General features: G+C 41.7%; 1 protein-coding gene across 1 annotated transcript in view; it reads right to left on the bottom strand.

The window, feature by feature from the left end:
* Window positions 1-15,347, bottom strand: part of DNAH6 (dynein, axonemal, heavy chain 6) — a 239,152-nt gene that overhangs the window by 131,428 nt on the left and 92,377 nt on the right. Inside the window, exons 23-26 of the mRNA XM_005882406.2 lie at window positions 14,371-14,467; window positions 10,975-11,194; window positions 9,184-9,348; window positions 8,989-9,099 (exon numbers count right to left, since the gene is read on the bottom strand). Of these exons, the coding sequence (XP_005882468.1) occupies window positions 8,989-9,099; window positions 9,184-9,348; window positions 10,975-11,194; window positions 14,371-14,467 (593 nt within the window). The remainder of the gene's footprint in view (window positions 1-8,988; window positions 9,100-9,183; window positions 9,349-10,974; window positions 11,195-14,370; window positions 14,468-15,347) is intronic.

Below are 15,347 nucleotides of genomic sequence, written 5' to 3'. Positions count from 1 at the left end.
CCACATCGCCCAGGGACCAGCTGCCTCAGCTGCAAACCCACGAACACCAAGACTCTAGCCTCCCCAGCCATGGGCACTTAAAAAAAAGTTTGTTCAGGGGGAGACAAAGCAGCACCAAGTACACAGATGAGCCCTGCACCTTCTCACAGAGCAGATAGAAGGAACAGCTGAATCGAACAACATCCACCTGGAATTGGTGAAATAAACACAGCTGGTGAGGCAATCCATAGACAGAAAGATCAGAGATCACCTAGAGAGAGCTCTGCCTCCTCAGATTCACCTGGGTGTTTGTTGTTTGGGTGTTTGTTGTTTGCATTTTTTTGATTAACTGTTGGTTTTTTGGAGTTTTCTCCCCATATACATATATTTTTTCCCCTTCTTTTTTCTTCTCTTTCTTTTCTCTTTTACATTTTTTCCTTTTCTCAATATCATTTTTGCATTCTTTTCTCTCTCCTAATTTTCTTTTTTCTGGCAGTCACCTGTATTTGGGGTTGTTGGTATCATGAATACATTTGTGCATGGTGCCCTGTTTGTTGTGTCTTGTCATGTTGTATTTTGTGCCTTTAAGTCAACGCAGGAGAGAGAGAGCTACATAACCAGACACCCTGAGAGGAGTGAACATGGGGAGACAAAGAAACAACCCCCATACGAAAGAAAAGGAGGAATCATGGGAAAAGGAAGTAAACAAAATGGAGGCAAGCAATATGTCAGAGAAAGAATTCATAAGGACGCTGAAAAGGTTGGATGATAAATTCAACAATATGTGTAAGAACCAAGAGGCAATGAAGAAGAACCAAGAAGAAATGAAAAATGACATCACTGCAATAAAGAACACAATAAAAAGATAGTACAAAATGTCTAAGTATTTGTCATTACTTATATCTAATATATGTACATGTTTTACTCCTACCTAAAATATGCCGAATATTAATATAATAATCATAATATCCTTTATGCTTTCATCTTGTCCTTCTTAATCTTGTTTTTCAGATACATTTTGAATGGGTCATCCTGCAAATAATTTGACCAGGCAACAAAATGTGGCAAAATGTAGACCATCATACCTCTATACCAGTGATGGCGAACCTTTTGAGCTCGGCATGTCAGCATTTTGGAAAACCCTAACTTAACTCTGGTGCCGTGTCACATATACAAATTTTTTGATATTTGCAACCATAGTAAAACAAAGACTTATATTTTTGATATTTATTTTATATATTTAAATGCCATTTAACAAAGAAAAATCAACCAAAATATGAGTTCGCGTGTCACCTCTGACACGTGTGTCATAGGTTCGCCATCACTGGCCTAAGGGAACTTTTGGACACCATGAAATGAAATAGCATCTGCATAATAGGGGTTCCAGAAGGAGAGGAAAGTGAGCAAGGAATAGAAAACCTGTTTGAAGAAATAATGACAGAAAACTTCCTTGATATTAGGAAGAAGAAAAAACTCACACAAGTTCAAGAAACTCAGAGTCCCAAACAAGATGAACCCAAAAAGACTGACACCAAGACACATTATAATTAAATTGGCAAACACCAATGACTAAGCATCCTAAAGGCTGCCAGAGAGAGACAGAAAGTTACCTACAAGGGATCCCCCATCAGACTATCGACGGGTTTCTCAACAGGAACACGTAAGGCCAGAAGGGAATGGAATGAAATATTCAGAATCATGCAAAGCAGTAAATATGATACATCACATAAACTAGAGGCCCGGTGCATGAAATTTGTGCATGGGGAAAGGGGGGGCGGGGTTCCTAGTCCGGCCTGTACCCTCTCCAATCTGGGACCCCTCGGGGAATGTCCGACTGCCGGTTTAGGCCTGATCCCTCTTGCAATCCAGGATTGCTGGCTCATAACCGCTCACCTGCCTGCCTGCCTGATCGCCCCTAACCACTCTGCCTGTCTGCCTGATCGCCCCTAACCAATCTACCTAAAAGACATAGGGTAGCTGAGTGGATAAGAAAACATGACCCATATATATGCGGCTTTGGGGTGAAATGTTCTGAAGATGTCAATTAATTCCATCTGATTTAGTGAGTCATTTAGGATTGATGTTCTTTGCTGATTTTTTCTTTAGAGGATTTATCCAGTGGTGTAAGGGGTATTAAAGTCCCCTACTATTATTGTATTGCTGTAAATCTCTCCATTGATATCCTACATAAGTTTTTTTTTATGTATTTGGGTGCTCCTGTATTGGGTGCATATATGTTTACCAGAGTTACCACCTCAGAACAAAAGACTCACACAGACTGATGGTGAAGGGGTGGAAAAATGTTTTTCAGGAGAATGGAAATGGGGTAGCAATGCTTATATCTAAAAAATTAGACCTCAAAGTGAAAGCCATAACAAGAGATAAGGAAGGCCACTTCATAATACTAAAGGGAGCAATTCAACAAGAAGGTATAACTCTGGTAAACATATATGCACCCAATACAGGAGCACCCAAATACATAAAAAAAAACTTATGTAGGATATCAATGGAGAGATTTACAGCAATACAATAATAGTAGGGGACTTTAATACCCCTTACACCACTGGATAAATCCTCTAAAGAAAAAATCAGCAAAGAACATCAATCCTAAATGACTCACTAAATCAGATGGAATTAATTGACATCTTCAGAACATTTCACCCCAAAGCTGCAGAATATACATTCTTCTCAAGTTCACATGGGTCATTTTCAAAGATAGACCACATATTGGGACACAGGAAAAATCTCTTCAAATTCAAGAAGATAAAAATTGTATCAATCATCTTCTCAGATCACAATGGCATAAAAGTAGAAATCAACTATAATAAAAACAATCACAAAAATTCAAACACATGGAGGCTGAATAGCATACTACTAAGCAATGAGTGGGATAGCAAAGAGGTCAAAGAAAAAATAAAAAACATCCTGGAAACAAACGAAAATGAAAACACAACAATTCAAAATCTTTGGGACACAGTGAAAGCAATCCTGAGAGGGAAGTTCATAGCATTACAGGCTTACCTCAAAAAACAAGAAAAACTGGTTATAAATCATCTAACTCTGAAGAATTAGAAAGAGAGCAACAAGAAACGCTCAGAGTAAGCAGAAGGAAGGAAGTAATAAAGATCAGAGCAGAAATAAACGACAGAGACCAAAAAAAGCAATACAAAATATCAACAAAACCAAGAGCTGGTTGTTTGAAAGGATAAACAAGATTGATGAACCTCTAGCCAAGCTCACCAAGAAGCAAAGAGAGAGGATCCAAAAAAACAAAATCAGAAATGAAAGAAGTGAAGTAACAACCGATCCCACAGAAATACAAAGGATTATGAAAAAATACTATGAACAACTCTAGTTCAACAAAATGGACAATCTAGATGAAATGGACATATTCTTAGAAAAATACAAGCCCCCAAAACTCAATCAGGAAGAATAAAAGAACCTGAATAGGCTGATAACTACCAAAGAAATTGAAGCAGTGATAAAAAATCTTCCAGCAAATAAAAGCCCTGGTACGGATGGCTTTACAGGGGAGTTCTACCAAGCATTCAAAGAACTAAAACCTATCCTCCTCAGACTGTTCCAAAAAAATTCAAGAGGAAGCAACACTTCCAAGCTCTTTCTATGAAGCCAGCATTTTTCAACAATAAATATTTTTTAAACTTAAAAATAGAGCTGCCTTTTGACCAAATGATCTGACCTCTGGGAATATATACTAAGAATCCTGAAACACCATCCAGCATTACATTAGAAAGATAATACACCATGACCAAGTGGGGTTTATTCTGGGGATGTAAGGATGGTACAATATCCGCAAATCAATAAATATGATACATCACATAAACTAGAGGCCCGGTGCATGAAATTTGTGCATGGGGAAAGGGGGGGCGGGGTTCCTAGTCCGGCCTGTACCCTCTCCAATCTGGGACCCCTCGGGGAATGTCCGACTGCCGGTTTAGGCCTGATCCCTCTTGCAATCCAGGATTGCTGGCTCATAACCGCTCACCTGCCTGCCTGCCTGATCGCCCCTAACCACTCTGCCTGTCTGCCTGATCGCCCCTAACCAATCTACCTGCCTGCCTGATGCCCCTAACTGCTCCCCTGCCTGCCTGATTGCCCCTAACCCCTCTGCCTGCCTGCTTGATTGCCCCTCACCACCTCTGCCAGCCTGCCCAATCACCCCTAACCACTTCTGCCTGCCTGCCTGATTGCTCCTAACTGCTCTTCCCTGCTGGCCTGATAACCCCTAACCACCTCTGCCTCAGCCTCTGCCACCATGGCTTGTCCAGAAGACGTCCAGTCTAATTAGCATATTACCCTTTTATTAGTATAGATTGAGAGACAAAAATCACATAATCATATCAATCGATGCAGAAAAAGCATTTGACAAAATCCAACATCCTTTCTTGATAAAAACTCTCGGCAATGTGGAAATAGAGGGATCATAGCGCAACATAATAAAAGCCTTATATGACAAACCTACAGCCAACATCATACTCAATGGGCAAAAACTAAACTCATTTTCCCTGAGAATAGGAACAAGACAGGGATGCCCTCTTTCACCACTCCTGTTCGATATAGTACTAGAAGTGCCAGCCATAGCGATGAGACAAGAAGAAGAAATAAAAGGCATCCAAATTGGAAAAGAAGAAGTAAAACTGCCCTTATTTGCAGATGACATGATACTATACATACAAAACCCCAAAGACTCCATCAAAAACCTACTAGACCTAATAAATGAATTTGGCAATGTAGCAGGATACAAAATTAACACCCAGAAATCTATGGCCTTTTTATACACCAATAATGAACTCACAGAAAGAGAAACGAGAAAAACAATCCCACTTACCATTGCACAAAAAAATTAAGATACCTAGGAATAAACTTAACTAAGGAGGCAAAAGACCTGTACTTGGAAAACTACAGGACATTGAAAAAAGAGATAGAGGAAGACATAAACAAAGGGAAGAACATACCATGTTCATGGATTTGTAGAATCAACATCATTAAAATGTCCATACTACCCAAAGCAATCTATAGATTCAATGCAATCCCCATTAAAATACCAATGGCATACTTCAAAGATCTAGAACAAACTCTCCAAAAATTCATCTGGAATAAAAAAAGACCTTGAATAGCCAGAGAAATCCTGAGAAAGAAGAACAATGTAGGAGGGATCACAATACCAGATAAGACAGGAAACCATAAAAATCCTACAAGACTCCATAGGCAGCAAAATAGCAGACATATTTTGTAGCAATATCTTTATAGACACAGCTCCTAGGGCAATGGAGACTAAGTAGAAAATAAACAAATTAAAATAAAAAGCTTCTGCATAGGAAAAGAAACCATCAACAAAACAACAAGAAAGTCCACTGAATGGGAGAACATATTTGCCAATGTTATTTCAGATAAGGGTTTAATCTCCAAAATTTATAGGGAACTCATACAACTTAATAAAAGGAAGATAAACGATCCAATCAAAAAATGAGCAAAGGACCTAAATAGACACTTTTCGAAAGAGGACATACAGAAGGCTGAGAGACATATGAAAACATGCTCAAAGTCACTAATCATCCGAGAGATGCAAATCAAAATGACAATGAGATACCATCTCACACCTGTCAGAATGGCTATCATCAACAAATCAACAAATGACAAGTGCCGGCGAGGATGTGGAGAAAAAGGAACCCTAGCGCACTACTGGTGGGAATGCAGATTGGTGCAGCCACTGTGGAAGATAGTATGGAGTGTCTTCAAAAAATTAAAAATGGAACTGCCAGCAAAAGAAACCATCAACAAAACAACAAGAAAACCCACTGCGTGGGAAAACATATTTGCCAGCATTATATCTGATAAGGGCCTAATCTCCAAAATTTATAGGGAACTCATACAACTTAACAAAAAGAAGATAAACAATCCAATCAAAAAATGGGCAAAGGATCTAAATAGACCCCTTTCAAAAGAGGACATTCAGAAAGCCAAGAGACATATGAAAACATGCTCAAAGTCACTAATCATCCGAGAGATGCAAATCAAAATGACAATGAGATACCATCTCACACCTGTCAGAATGGCTATCATCAACAAATCAACAAATGACAAGTGCCGGCGAGGATGTGGAGAAAAAGGAACCCTAGCGCACTACTGGTGGGAATGCAGACTGGTGCAGCCACTGTGGAAGATAGTATGGAGTGTCTTCAAAAAATTAAAAATGGAACTGCCAGCAAAAGAAACCATCAACAAAACAACAAGAAAACCCACTGCGTGGGAAAACATATTTGCCAGCATTATATCTGATAAGGGCCTAATCTCCAAAATTTATAGGGAACTCATACAACTTAACAAAAAGAAGATAAACAATCCAATCAAAAAATGGGCAAAGGATCTAAATAGACCCCTTTCAAAAGAGGACATTCAGAAAGCCAAGAGACATATGAAAACATGCTCAAAGTCACTAATCATCCGAGAGATGCAAATCAAAATGACAATGAGATACCATCTCACACCTGTCAGAATGGCTATCATCAACAAATCAACAAATGACAAGTGCCGGCGAGGATGTGGAGAAAAAGGAACCCTAGCGCACTACTGGTGGGAATGCAGACTGGTGCAGCCACTATGGAAGACAGTATGGAGTTTCCTCAAAAAACTGGAAATGGAACTCCCATTTGACCCTGTGATCCCACTTCTAGGAATATATCCCAAGAACCCAGAAACACCAATCAGAAAGGATATATGCACCCCTATGTTCATAGCAGCACAATTTACAATAGCTAAGATTTGGAAACAACCTAAGTGCCCATCAGTAGATGAATGGATTAGAAAACTGTGGTACATCTACACGATGGAATACTATGCTGCTGTAAAAAAGAAGGAACTCTTACAATTTGCAACGGCATGGATGGAGCTGGAGAGCATTATGCTAAGCGAAATAAGCCAGTTGGAGAAAGATAAATATCACATGATCTCACTCATATGTGGGATATAATAATCAACATAATTTGATGAACAAGAATAGATCCAGAGACAAATGGCAGGGGAGGCGGGGAGGGGGCGCTGTTTAGAGATCAACCAAAGGACTTGTATGCATGCATATTAGCATAACCAATGGACATAGACACTGAAGCGGTAGCGGCTTGCCCAGGGTGGGAATGGCTTGGGGCGGGGTTCAAGTGGGGTTAGAGAGCAACCAAGAGACTTGTATGCATGCATATTAGCATAACCAATGGACACAGACACTGGGGTGGTAGCGGCTTGCCCGGGATGGGAATGGCTGTGGAGGGCGGCGGGGTCAATTGAGAAAAAAGGAGACATATGTAAAATTTTAGGCAATAAATAAATTTTAAAAATAATAAAATTAAATTAAAAATAAGAACCGATAATTCTGTGACCAAACAGGACAATTGTTTAACTTATTTAATTCCTACAACACTACTATGAAGTATATATTATCTTTACCCCCATTTTCCATGAGAGGAAACAAGGTCAAAGAGGGTGAGTAACTTGATGGCAGTCACACAGTTAAGAGGTGGCAAAAATGAGATTCGAGTAGACATTTGCCTCAGAAAAGCCCATGCTCTTAACCATGATGTGGTGATGTCACTAGAGAAGATGGGTTTTCCCTACAAATTAAGTGAGATTAAGGTAGAATGCCTCATTTTGGGAGTAGTGCTTCCTCTGATTTATCAGAAAATATGAGCATTTTAACTAGGCCACAGATTGATTCAATAAAAGCATTTTTGATAGATTGAACTCCTGATTGTCACCTACATGGCTAAACCTTTTCCAAAGAAGAGCAACTGACATTTTTCAGTCCTGAAGGCCTTGGACTGCTGGGCTGAGTTTTCCATAAACCAGAAGCAGGGACCCCCCTCCACACAGAAGTCAACAGGACTTCCCTTAGGGAGTCCACTCTCTTCTCCCGGCTCTTTGACCTGAAATACTATCGAGGACCATCAAGTCTGCTGAGGATCCTCTCTCCTCTTTCTGTTTTAAGAGTGATTATTTAAAAATGAAACATTGCTTGGAAGTAGAATTGAATTTGGAGTGAAAGATTAGGCAGAGCTGCAAAATGGCAGTTCTCAACTGTAGCTTGAAAATTCTTGTAGAATTGCATTTAGATTCATTCCCTTATTTGTTTTATTGATAACTAGGGGCCCGGTGCACAAAAATTTGTGCACTGGGGAGGGGGTTCCCTCAGCCCAGCTTGCCCCCTATCACATACTGGGAGCCCTAGGGGATGTCCTACTACCTGCTCCCTGCTCCCTTGGGGAGTGGGCCTAAGCCACAGTCTGGCCACCCTTTGTGGGAGTCGAACGGGCTGATCAGGGGAAGGCACCAGCCCCATCACCGCACTGTTGCAGCCACTGCAAGTCAACAATTGCTGGCTGGCTCCACCCTGGTTCCCCGCCTCTGCCGCCATCAACAATCGCTGGCTGGCTCCTCCCTGACCCAGGCCTAAAGCCTCAGTCTGTGGCTTGGAGCCGACATATGCAAATTAGCCGCCATCTTGTTTGTCAGTTAATTTGCATATACTCACTGATTAGCCAATGAAAAGGGTAGCGGTCGTACGCTAATTACCATGTTTCTCTTTTATTAGTGTAGATTGTGTGAGGGTTCTAAAGCACATCTTGAGCCTAAGAATAGAAATGGCAGAAATCCTGGTGTTTCCCTAGGTTGAATAAACTTCTGTGAGAGATATTAGGGCCCAGTAAATACAATCTCTCCTTAAAGGATGCAAAAATTACAATCCTGACATTTTCCTCTTGAATTGTTTTTTTCTATTTTTATTAAGTATTCATATAAAATGATATACAAACACCAAGGCAGTGGCCCTAAGAAAACTGGAACATAAATGGTTTTAGGGAGAACTCCAAAGCTCTGGAAATCACGTCAGAGCATTAATTCTGTGAAAGAAAGGGAATTTGTTTTAACCGTGCCAATAAAAGCCACCAAGACCATCTTGCACAGCAATATGTTCAGTGTCAGTCTGTTAAAAAATCTCACCTCAAAGTTGACTTTTTCAAAAGCTTCCAGGGCCTCTAGACGATTTTCATCTGTTTCCAAACACTCGGTCAAATCTCGGCACCAAGTGATTTGAGAAATGGTCAGGATCACCTGCATGGAAACATCTTCCTTGAGTGCGTGAGGCATCTCACCGAAAAGGGAGTCAGAGCTGGAAACGTAAGGAGTGTCGCTTACTTGAGAAGCGTGGCCAGATATCACCCATTCTGTCCTCGGTTTCACCTGATAGTCGGCGATGGCAGCTTTGCACAGGCGGCGCAAAGACGTGAACATGGCTTCTTCCACTTTACCCAGCCATTCCTCCACGTTGCCTCGGGCCTTGAGACCTTTTCCCAGTCTAACCTAGAAGGTAATCAGAGCAACAATTGTATGGCTCACGTGGGACTTGTAGGCTGTCCGTCCTCCGTGCTGAGCCATGGAAACACCGAAGCCTGACCACAAACACTGGATCTTTCTATTGCTGTCCCACCCTGTCCCTCTCTTTGCCCTCTCCACTTATTCCTTTATTTTACTGCTCCCCTTGGGAACCAACTCCCTGCAAGAGGAGTCTATCTACAAGCACTACGTAAATTCCTTCACTTTCTTTTCCTGCTTGCTGCCATCTAATTGTTGGTCCCAACCACTCCTCCAGCCTGTTAAGGTCACTAAGGTTGGCAACGTTCTCCCAGCTGTCAACTCCAATTGACAATTTTCCATCCTTTTCATATTTATATCTTGAATTTCCAATGATGTGACTGTTTGTCTGGGTCTCCTATTCTGTCCTTCTTTGTCAACCCTCCCTTTAAATGTCACGTTTCTCCTGGATCCTAGCCATGGTCCTCCTCCCTTCTTTCTTCTTCTGCCTTCTTCTGCACTAGGGATGAGCAAATTCTTTTGCAAGAAGATCAACTCAGGACAAGTAAAGTGTTTACAGGCTCCTTCACTCCCGTAGAGACACCACTGTGCTCTAACTGAACTGAAATCCTCAGCATTTCCCTGCTCAGTTCCTCTGTACGGAATGCTCCCCCTCCCATGGTTCCGCTCCCTCTTCCTTGGCTGTCTCTGCTTGTATATGCGTGTGTGTGTGTGTGTGTGTGTGTGTGTGTGTGTGTGTGTGTGAAGTCACTTGGTTCTCCACCGTCTGCTACTATATTCACTTGCTTGGTGTTTACCACACGTCCGGCCCTGTGCAGGGCCCTGGAGACACCACTGCTCACAATGAGAACTAACACTTTCGGAGCCCCCACTGGGTACTGCTCTAAGTAGCTGACATATAGTAATACTTGAAAGTCTTCCGTATCCCATTAGTCTTGAATCCAGGCATGGCAGTAGAACCGGTGCTCTTAACTGGTCTACTCTTGTGTCTCTTGTGAGTAAGACATGGCTCCCCTTTCTCCACTCTGTTCCCAAGAACAGAGCATGTGCCTCTGCTACTGCACTTACTGAGCTGCTTTGCAAAGTCTGTTTGACTATGTCTCCACGAGAGAGCTCTGAGGGCAAGAGTTTTAGCTTGGTGACCCCTGAAACTGCTGAGCCAGCAGAGTCCCAGTAGCAGGAGCACTTGATGGATGCTTAGAGTGACAATGAATAAACCTCTACCCTCAACCCTGAAAGAGTAACAAAGTTTTCCTATAGGGACCCGAAGAGTATTACACTAAGAGAAATAGGCCAGCCTGAGAAAGGCAAGTATCACATGATCTATGTACAAAATAAAACGATGAACAAAATAGATCCAGAGACATGGAAGCATGGAACAGATTGATGAATATCAGAGGAAAGGGTGGGGGTGGGGGGAGATTAACCAAAGAACTTATATGCATATATGCATAACCCATGAACAGAGAAAATTGTGAGGTAGGCCTGGGATGGGAGTGGGTAGGTGAGGGGTGGAGGGGGTCAATGGGGCGAGGGGAGGTAAAGGGGACATTTGTAATACTTTCAACAATAAAGATGTTTAAAAACAAGAATTACCAACAAAAAGCCCCTTACCGTTTCTCCCTCTGGAGACAGCATCGCTAAAATGTCATTAGTGTACACTTTTTCTGGCTCTCCCTCCAAAGAGGGAATTTTCCCTTCAACAGGAATCGCGATAGCAAACTCGAGCCTTGAGATGGAGTCGAAGCATTTCCTTAAGTGCGGCTGCACAGCCTGGGGATTTCGTGTCTGGGCCAAAATCTCCAGAAGCTCATCATTTGACAAGAAGTAAAATCTGGATGAAAGAAAATACTTAAAATGTAACTTGAAGGTGAAGCAAAGCCTTATGTAGACACACAAGATAAATCCCTCAGCCACATCTCTTCCCCATCCACGGATGTCCTGGACCCCCAAGCCCACTGGTCTTGGGATTCTAGAGACACCGCATGTCTCTAAATACAGTTGTGGTGCCTGTTAGTGCAGATGCACCTCAAACATCTAGACTTAGTACCTGGTAAATAAAAGACAGATAGTTTTCATAAAAATTGTAAAAAATGCAGGCTCTTGCTGTTACACTGATTTCTTCCATGCCTTTGCTACTTGTCTTTGAGCTTCTACAGTGAAGCTATATTGTTTCCCCAGGACCTAGCCTAGTACCTCACACACACCTGGTAGTCAGGATGGATGGATGGGTGGTCACAGGAACTTTATTTGGTTCTGTGAATATACGCATGTGGACCAGGCATGGGATTTTCTCAGAACTTGTCCAACAGGGCCATTTGGAGGCATGAAGAAACCTTAGGAAAAGAACTAGAGAGGGTGCATGTCCGGATGCCCAGGGATGAGGGTGAGGGAGGAGAGCCTGGCCAGGGAAGACACTTTAGCTTCTGTGAAGGAAGCTGCCTGAGAGGGATCCCTAAGGATTGGAGGGAATCCCACGAGTCCAAGACAGGCCCCACGTAGTGAGAGAGGGGACAAGATGGGTGCCACCAAGTCAGGTTTCTCCTGTCACCTTGCCTCCCCTCCCTTCCCTGCTCCACCCTGGAGACCTTAGAAAATTATCAGAAAATGGGAACGTTGATCATCATACATCCTCATCATTCTAACACCTTCCCGGCAACGGGGGTGGCACATGAAGGAGGACATTTTAACTTTGAAAGGAGTTGAGAGTTTTGATTATTACAGATCATTTATTGGGTTAAGGTGACAAGAGGTCTTTTTTTGTATATTATTATCTGAGAATGACCAGAAAATTCATGAGGCTTTATCAAGATTTCGTCTGGAGGGGCAGGAAGAAACTAGTCCCTGGCAGGGAATGCAGAGGCAGTCAGTAGTTACAAATAAAGATGCTTCTGGTTGCACTCTATTAGTCCTGTTTCTTTAACATAACACATACACTCATAATTAAAATGTCCCCAAGCCTTGTTTGTTTTTTTTTTTTAAATATATTTTATTGATTTTTTACAGAGAGGAAGGGAGAGAGATAGAGAGTTAGAAACATCGATGAGAGAGAAACATCGATCAGCCGCCTCCTGCACATCTCCTACTGGGGATGTGCCCGCAACCCAGGTACATGCCCTTGACCGGAATCGAACCTGGGACCTTTCAGTCCGCAGGCCGACGCTCTATCCACTGAGCCAAACCGGTTTCGGCGTCAAGCCTTGTTTTTTAACTGAAGAAACAGATAGCTGTAAAGCTTGGACTGTGAGAGCAGGAACAGTATTGCATTCATCTTGTGTCTCCAAGACCTAATATGGTCCATGGCTCATGCAGAGCTTCCATAAGGTTTTTAGAGTGAAATCAATGCCTCAGAGAACCTCCTGACATAACAAACATTACACACCTCATTGATGTAATTCTAAACAAAAGAAAGAAAGAGAGCTGATGCTTTTTGGGTCTCAATATTTTCATCGGTAAATTTGTGCCTGGGTTTATTTACATATCATAAGCTGTTTCTTTAAATATAAAAAATATCTTTGATCCAGGTGGGGAACTACTGATTTAAGAGTGAAATAGACAAAAGGCACATTCCGAACCTCAAACTCTTCCATCTGTTTCCATTTTGCTTAAATGACGTTTTAGTAAGATTTGTGTAAGATTTCAGTAAGATTTAGTAAGATTCTTTAAAGCCCAACTATTTCTGTTAAAATTCAACCAGATCTTTGGATCTTGCATTTCCTCTGCACACACATAGCCTTCTTGGTACTCGGCAACAATCCCTCTCAACCAAGAAACCCAGATAACCACCTAACCCCAGCTGTTTCAGGCGTCGTCTAGAACGGAACTTTCCTCCTATTCCTCAACAGCAAACAGAAAAAACCCATGAAAGATGAACCACGTTGCTAATGTTCTCTGCATTGTGGTACAATGTGCCCCACTGGCTGCAGTAGGGAGCTTTTGCTACAATCAAGTAGTCATACTCTGGTCTTATATAACTATATCATAATGGTCTATGGCAGTGGTTCTCAACCTTCTGGCCCTTTAAATACAGTTCCTCATGTTGTGACCCAATCATAAAATTATTTTCGTTGCTACTTCATAACTGTAATGTTGCTACTGTTATGAATCGTAATGTAAATATCTGATCTGCAGGATGGTCTTAGCGACCCCTGTGAAAGGGTCATTCGACCGCCAAAGTGGTCGCGACCCACAGGTTGAGAACTGCTGCTCTATGGCCATGACTGTCCAACTGTTAACCATGAGCTCCATTAGGGCAGCGATATGGCCTTTTCTTCTTTGTCTCTTCAGCACTGAGCATAACATTCGTTATGTCTTATTTATTTATTTTTAAAAATATACATTTTATTGATTTTTTTACAGAGAGGAAGGGAGAGGGATAGAGAGTTAGAAACATCGATGAGAGAGAAACATCAAACAGCTGCCTCCTGCACACCCCATAGTGGGGATTTGCCCGCAACCAAGGTACATGCCCTTGACTGGAATCGAACCTGGGACCCTTCAGTCCACAGGCCACACTCTATCCACTGAGCCAAACCAGTTAGGGCACATTTGGTATGTTTTTAGAATGCGAAGATGAGTAAAAAAAATCATTTGAATTTGTGAAATAATCCCTTAGACAACTTCTACAGTGACATTGTTAGGCCACCAATTTACTTAAAGAAACCTGTTCAGGCACCATAGGTCTCTAACTTTTCACATCCACATCTGTGGACACATGGACCCGTGGGCACACACGTAATACACCCAACAGTGAAGTAATGCTGCCATCAAGAATACTTCCTGCACCTTGGGTTGTTACCCACTTAAACCTTTCCCAAACTTGCACCTGCCTTGAGAGTTACACTCCCTGGTCAAGATATTAGCTGGCCTGTCATTATCACACATCTTTATCTCGTTTCCCTCTCTGATTCCCTGATGTTTTGAGGTTGTGGCTTGTTTTTAAGTATATCCTTCTAAATTAATGGATAGTCTTAACTACTAAAAAATATCGTATGTTGCTTGTAAACTTACCTGGGAAAGATAACTCTTTTTGATTCTAAATACGCCTCTAGACACTTCTGAATTTGGTCAAGTAATGCATTATTATTTTGAAATGTCTCCAGGAGTCCTGTTCATCGAAAAACAAAGTTATTGGTAAAATTGTGTTAAGACAAATAGAGAATATAATTTTAAGGGGAAATAAAATATGATAACATTTTTAAAGCTTTGGTTTTATTTGGTAAAAACAATCTAATAAATTAAAATTTGTGGGGTTGGCTAAGAATGTAAAGTATTAGTGAAATCAACATTAACCTTAATATTTACCATAATTGAACAGAATTTAATTTGAAACATTTTTAGCTGGCACTCCTCCCTTTTGAGGGGCTGAGGGTGCATGAACCAAAGCCAAACTGTTGTCTTCTTAACCTTCCAAAAAAAGCCGTTCTCTGAAATTTCTTACTCATGTCTTCTGTTTCCTCTGCCATCTTTAGATGCTGAATTGTGGCAATGGGATCCTACTTCTTTATCACTAAACTCTAGCAACTTAAGGAGCAAGATTCATGTCTTACTTAACTTTAATGGTTTGGTACCTATCACAGTGCTTGGCTTAACTGCCCACCCAAGAATCAAACCCAGTCTTTCCATGGTCCCAAAGGATGTGATCAATGACCCAATCCAACCCTCAAGCTCCCACCCAAGCTCACCTCTCTGGACTTACCTTCTAAGCCCTTCTCCTTGTGCACACAATCCCAACCCACAGTGGCTTCCTTTCTAATATTTGTGCATACCAAGTGCCTTTGTTCTTCTCTCTGCCTTTAACGATACTCCCGCAGATGCACATACTTATTTCATTCTCTCATTCTTACAGGTTTCTGCTCAGAAATCACTTTATCAAAAAAGCCTTCTTTCTCCTCCTCCTCCTCTTCCCCTTCCTCCTCCTCCTCCTCCTCCTCCTCTTCCTCCTCCTCCTCCTCCTTCTTCTTCTTCTTCTTCTTCTTCTTCTTCTT

Source organism: Myotis brandtii, unplaced genomic scaffold (genome assembly GCF_000412655.1).
Source record: "Myotis brandtii unplaced genomic scaffold, ASM41265v1 scaffold714, whole genome shotgun sequence".
Lineage (NCBI taxonomy): Eukaryota > Metazoa > Chordata > Mammalia > Chiroptera > Vespertilionidae > Myotis > Myotis brandtii.
This window is presented reverse-complemented; position numbering and strand designations above follow the sequence as displayed.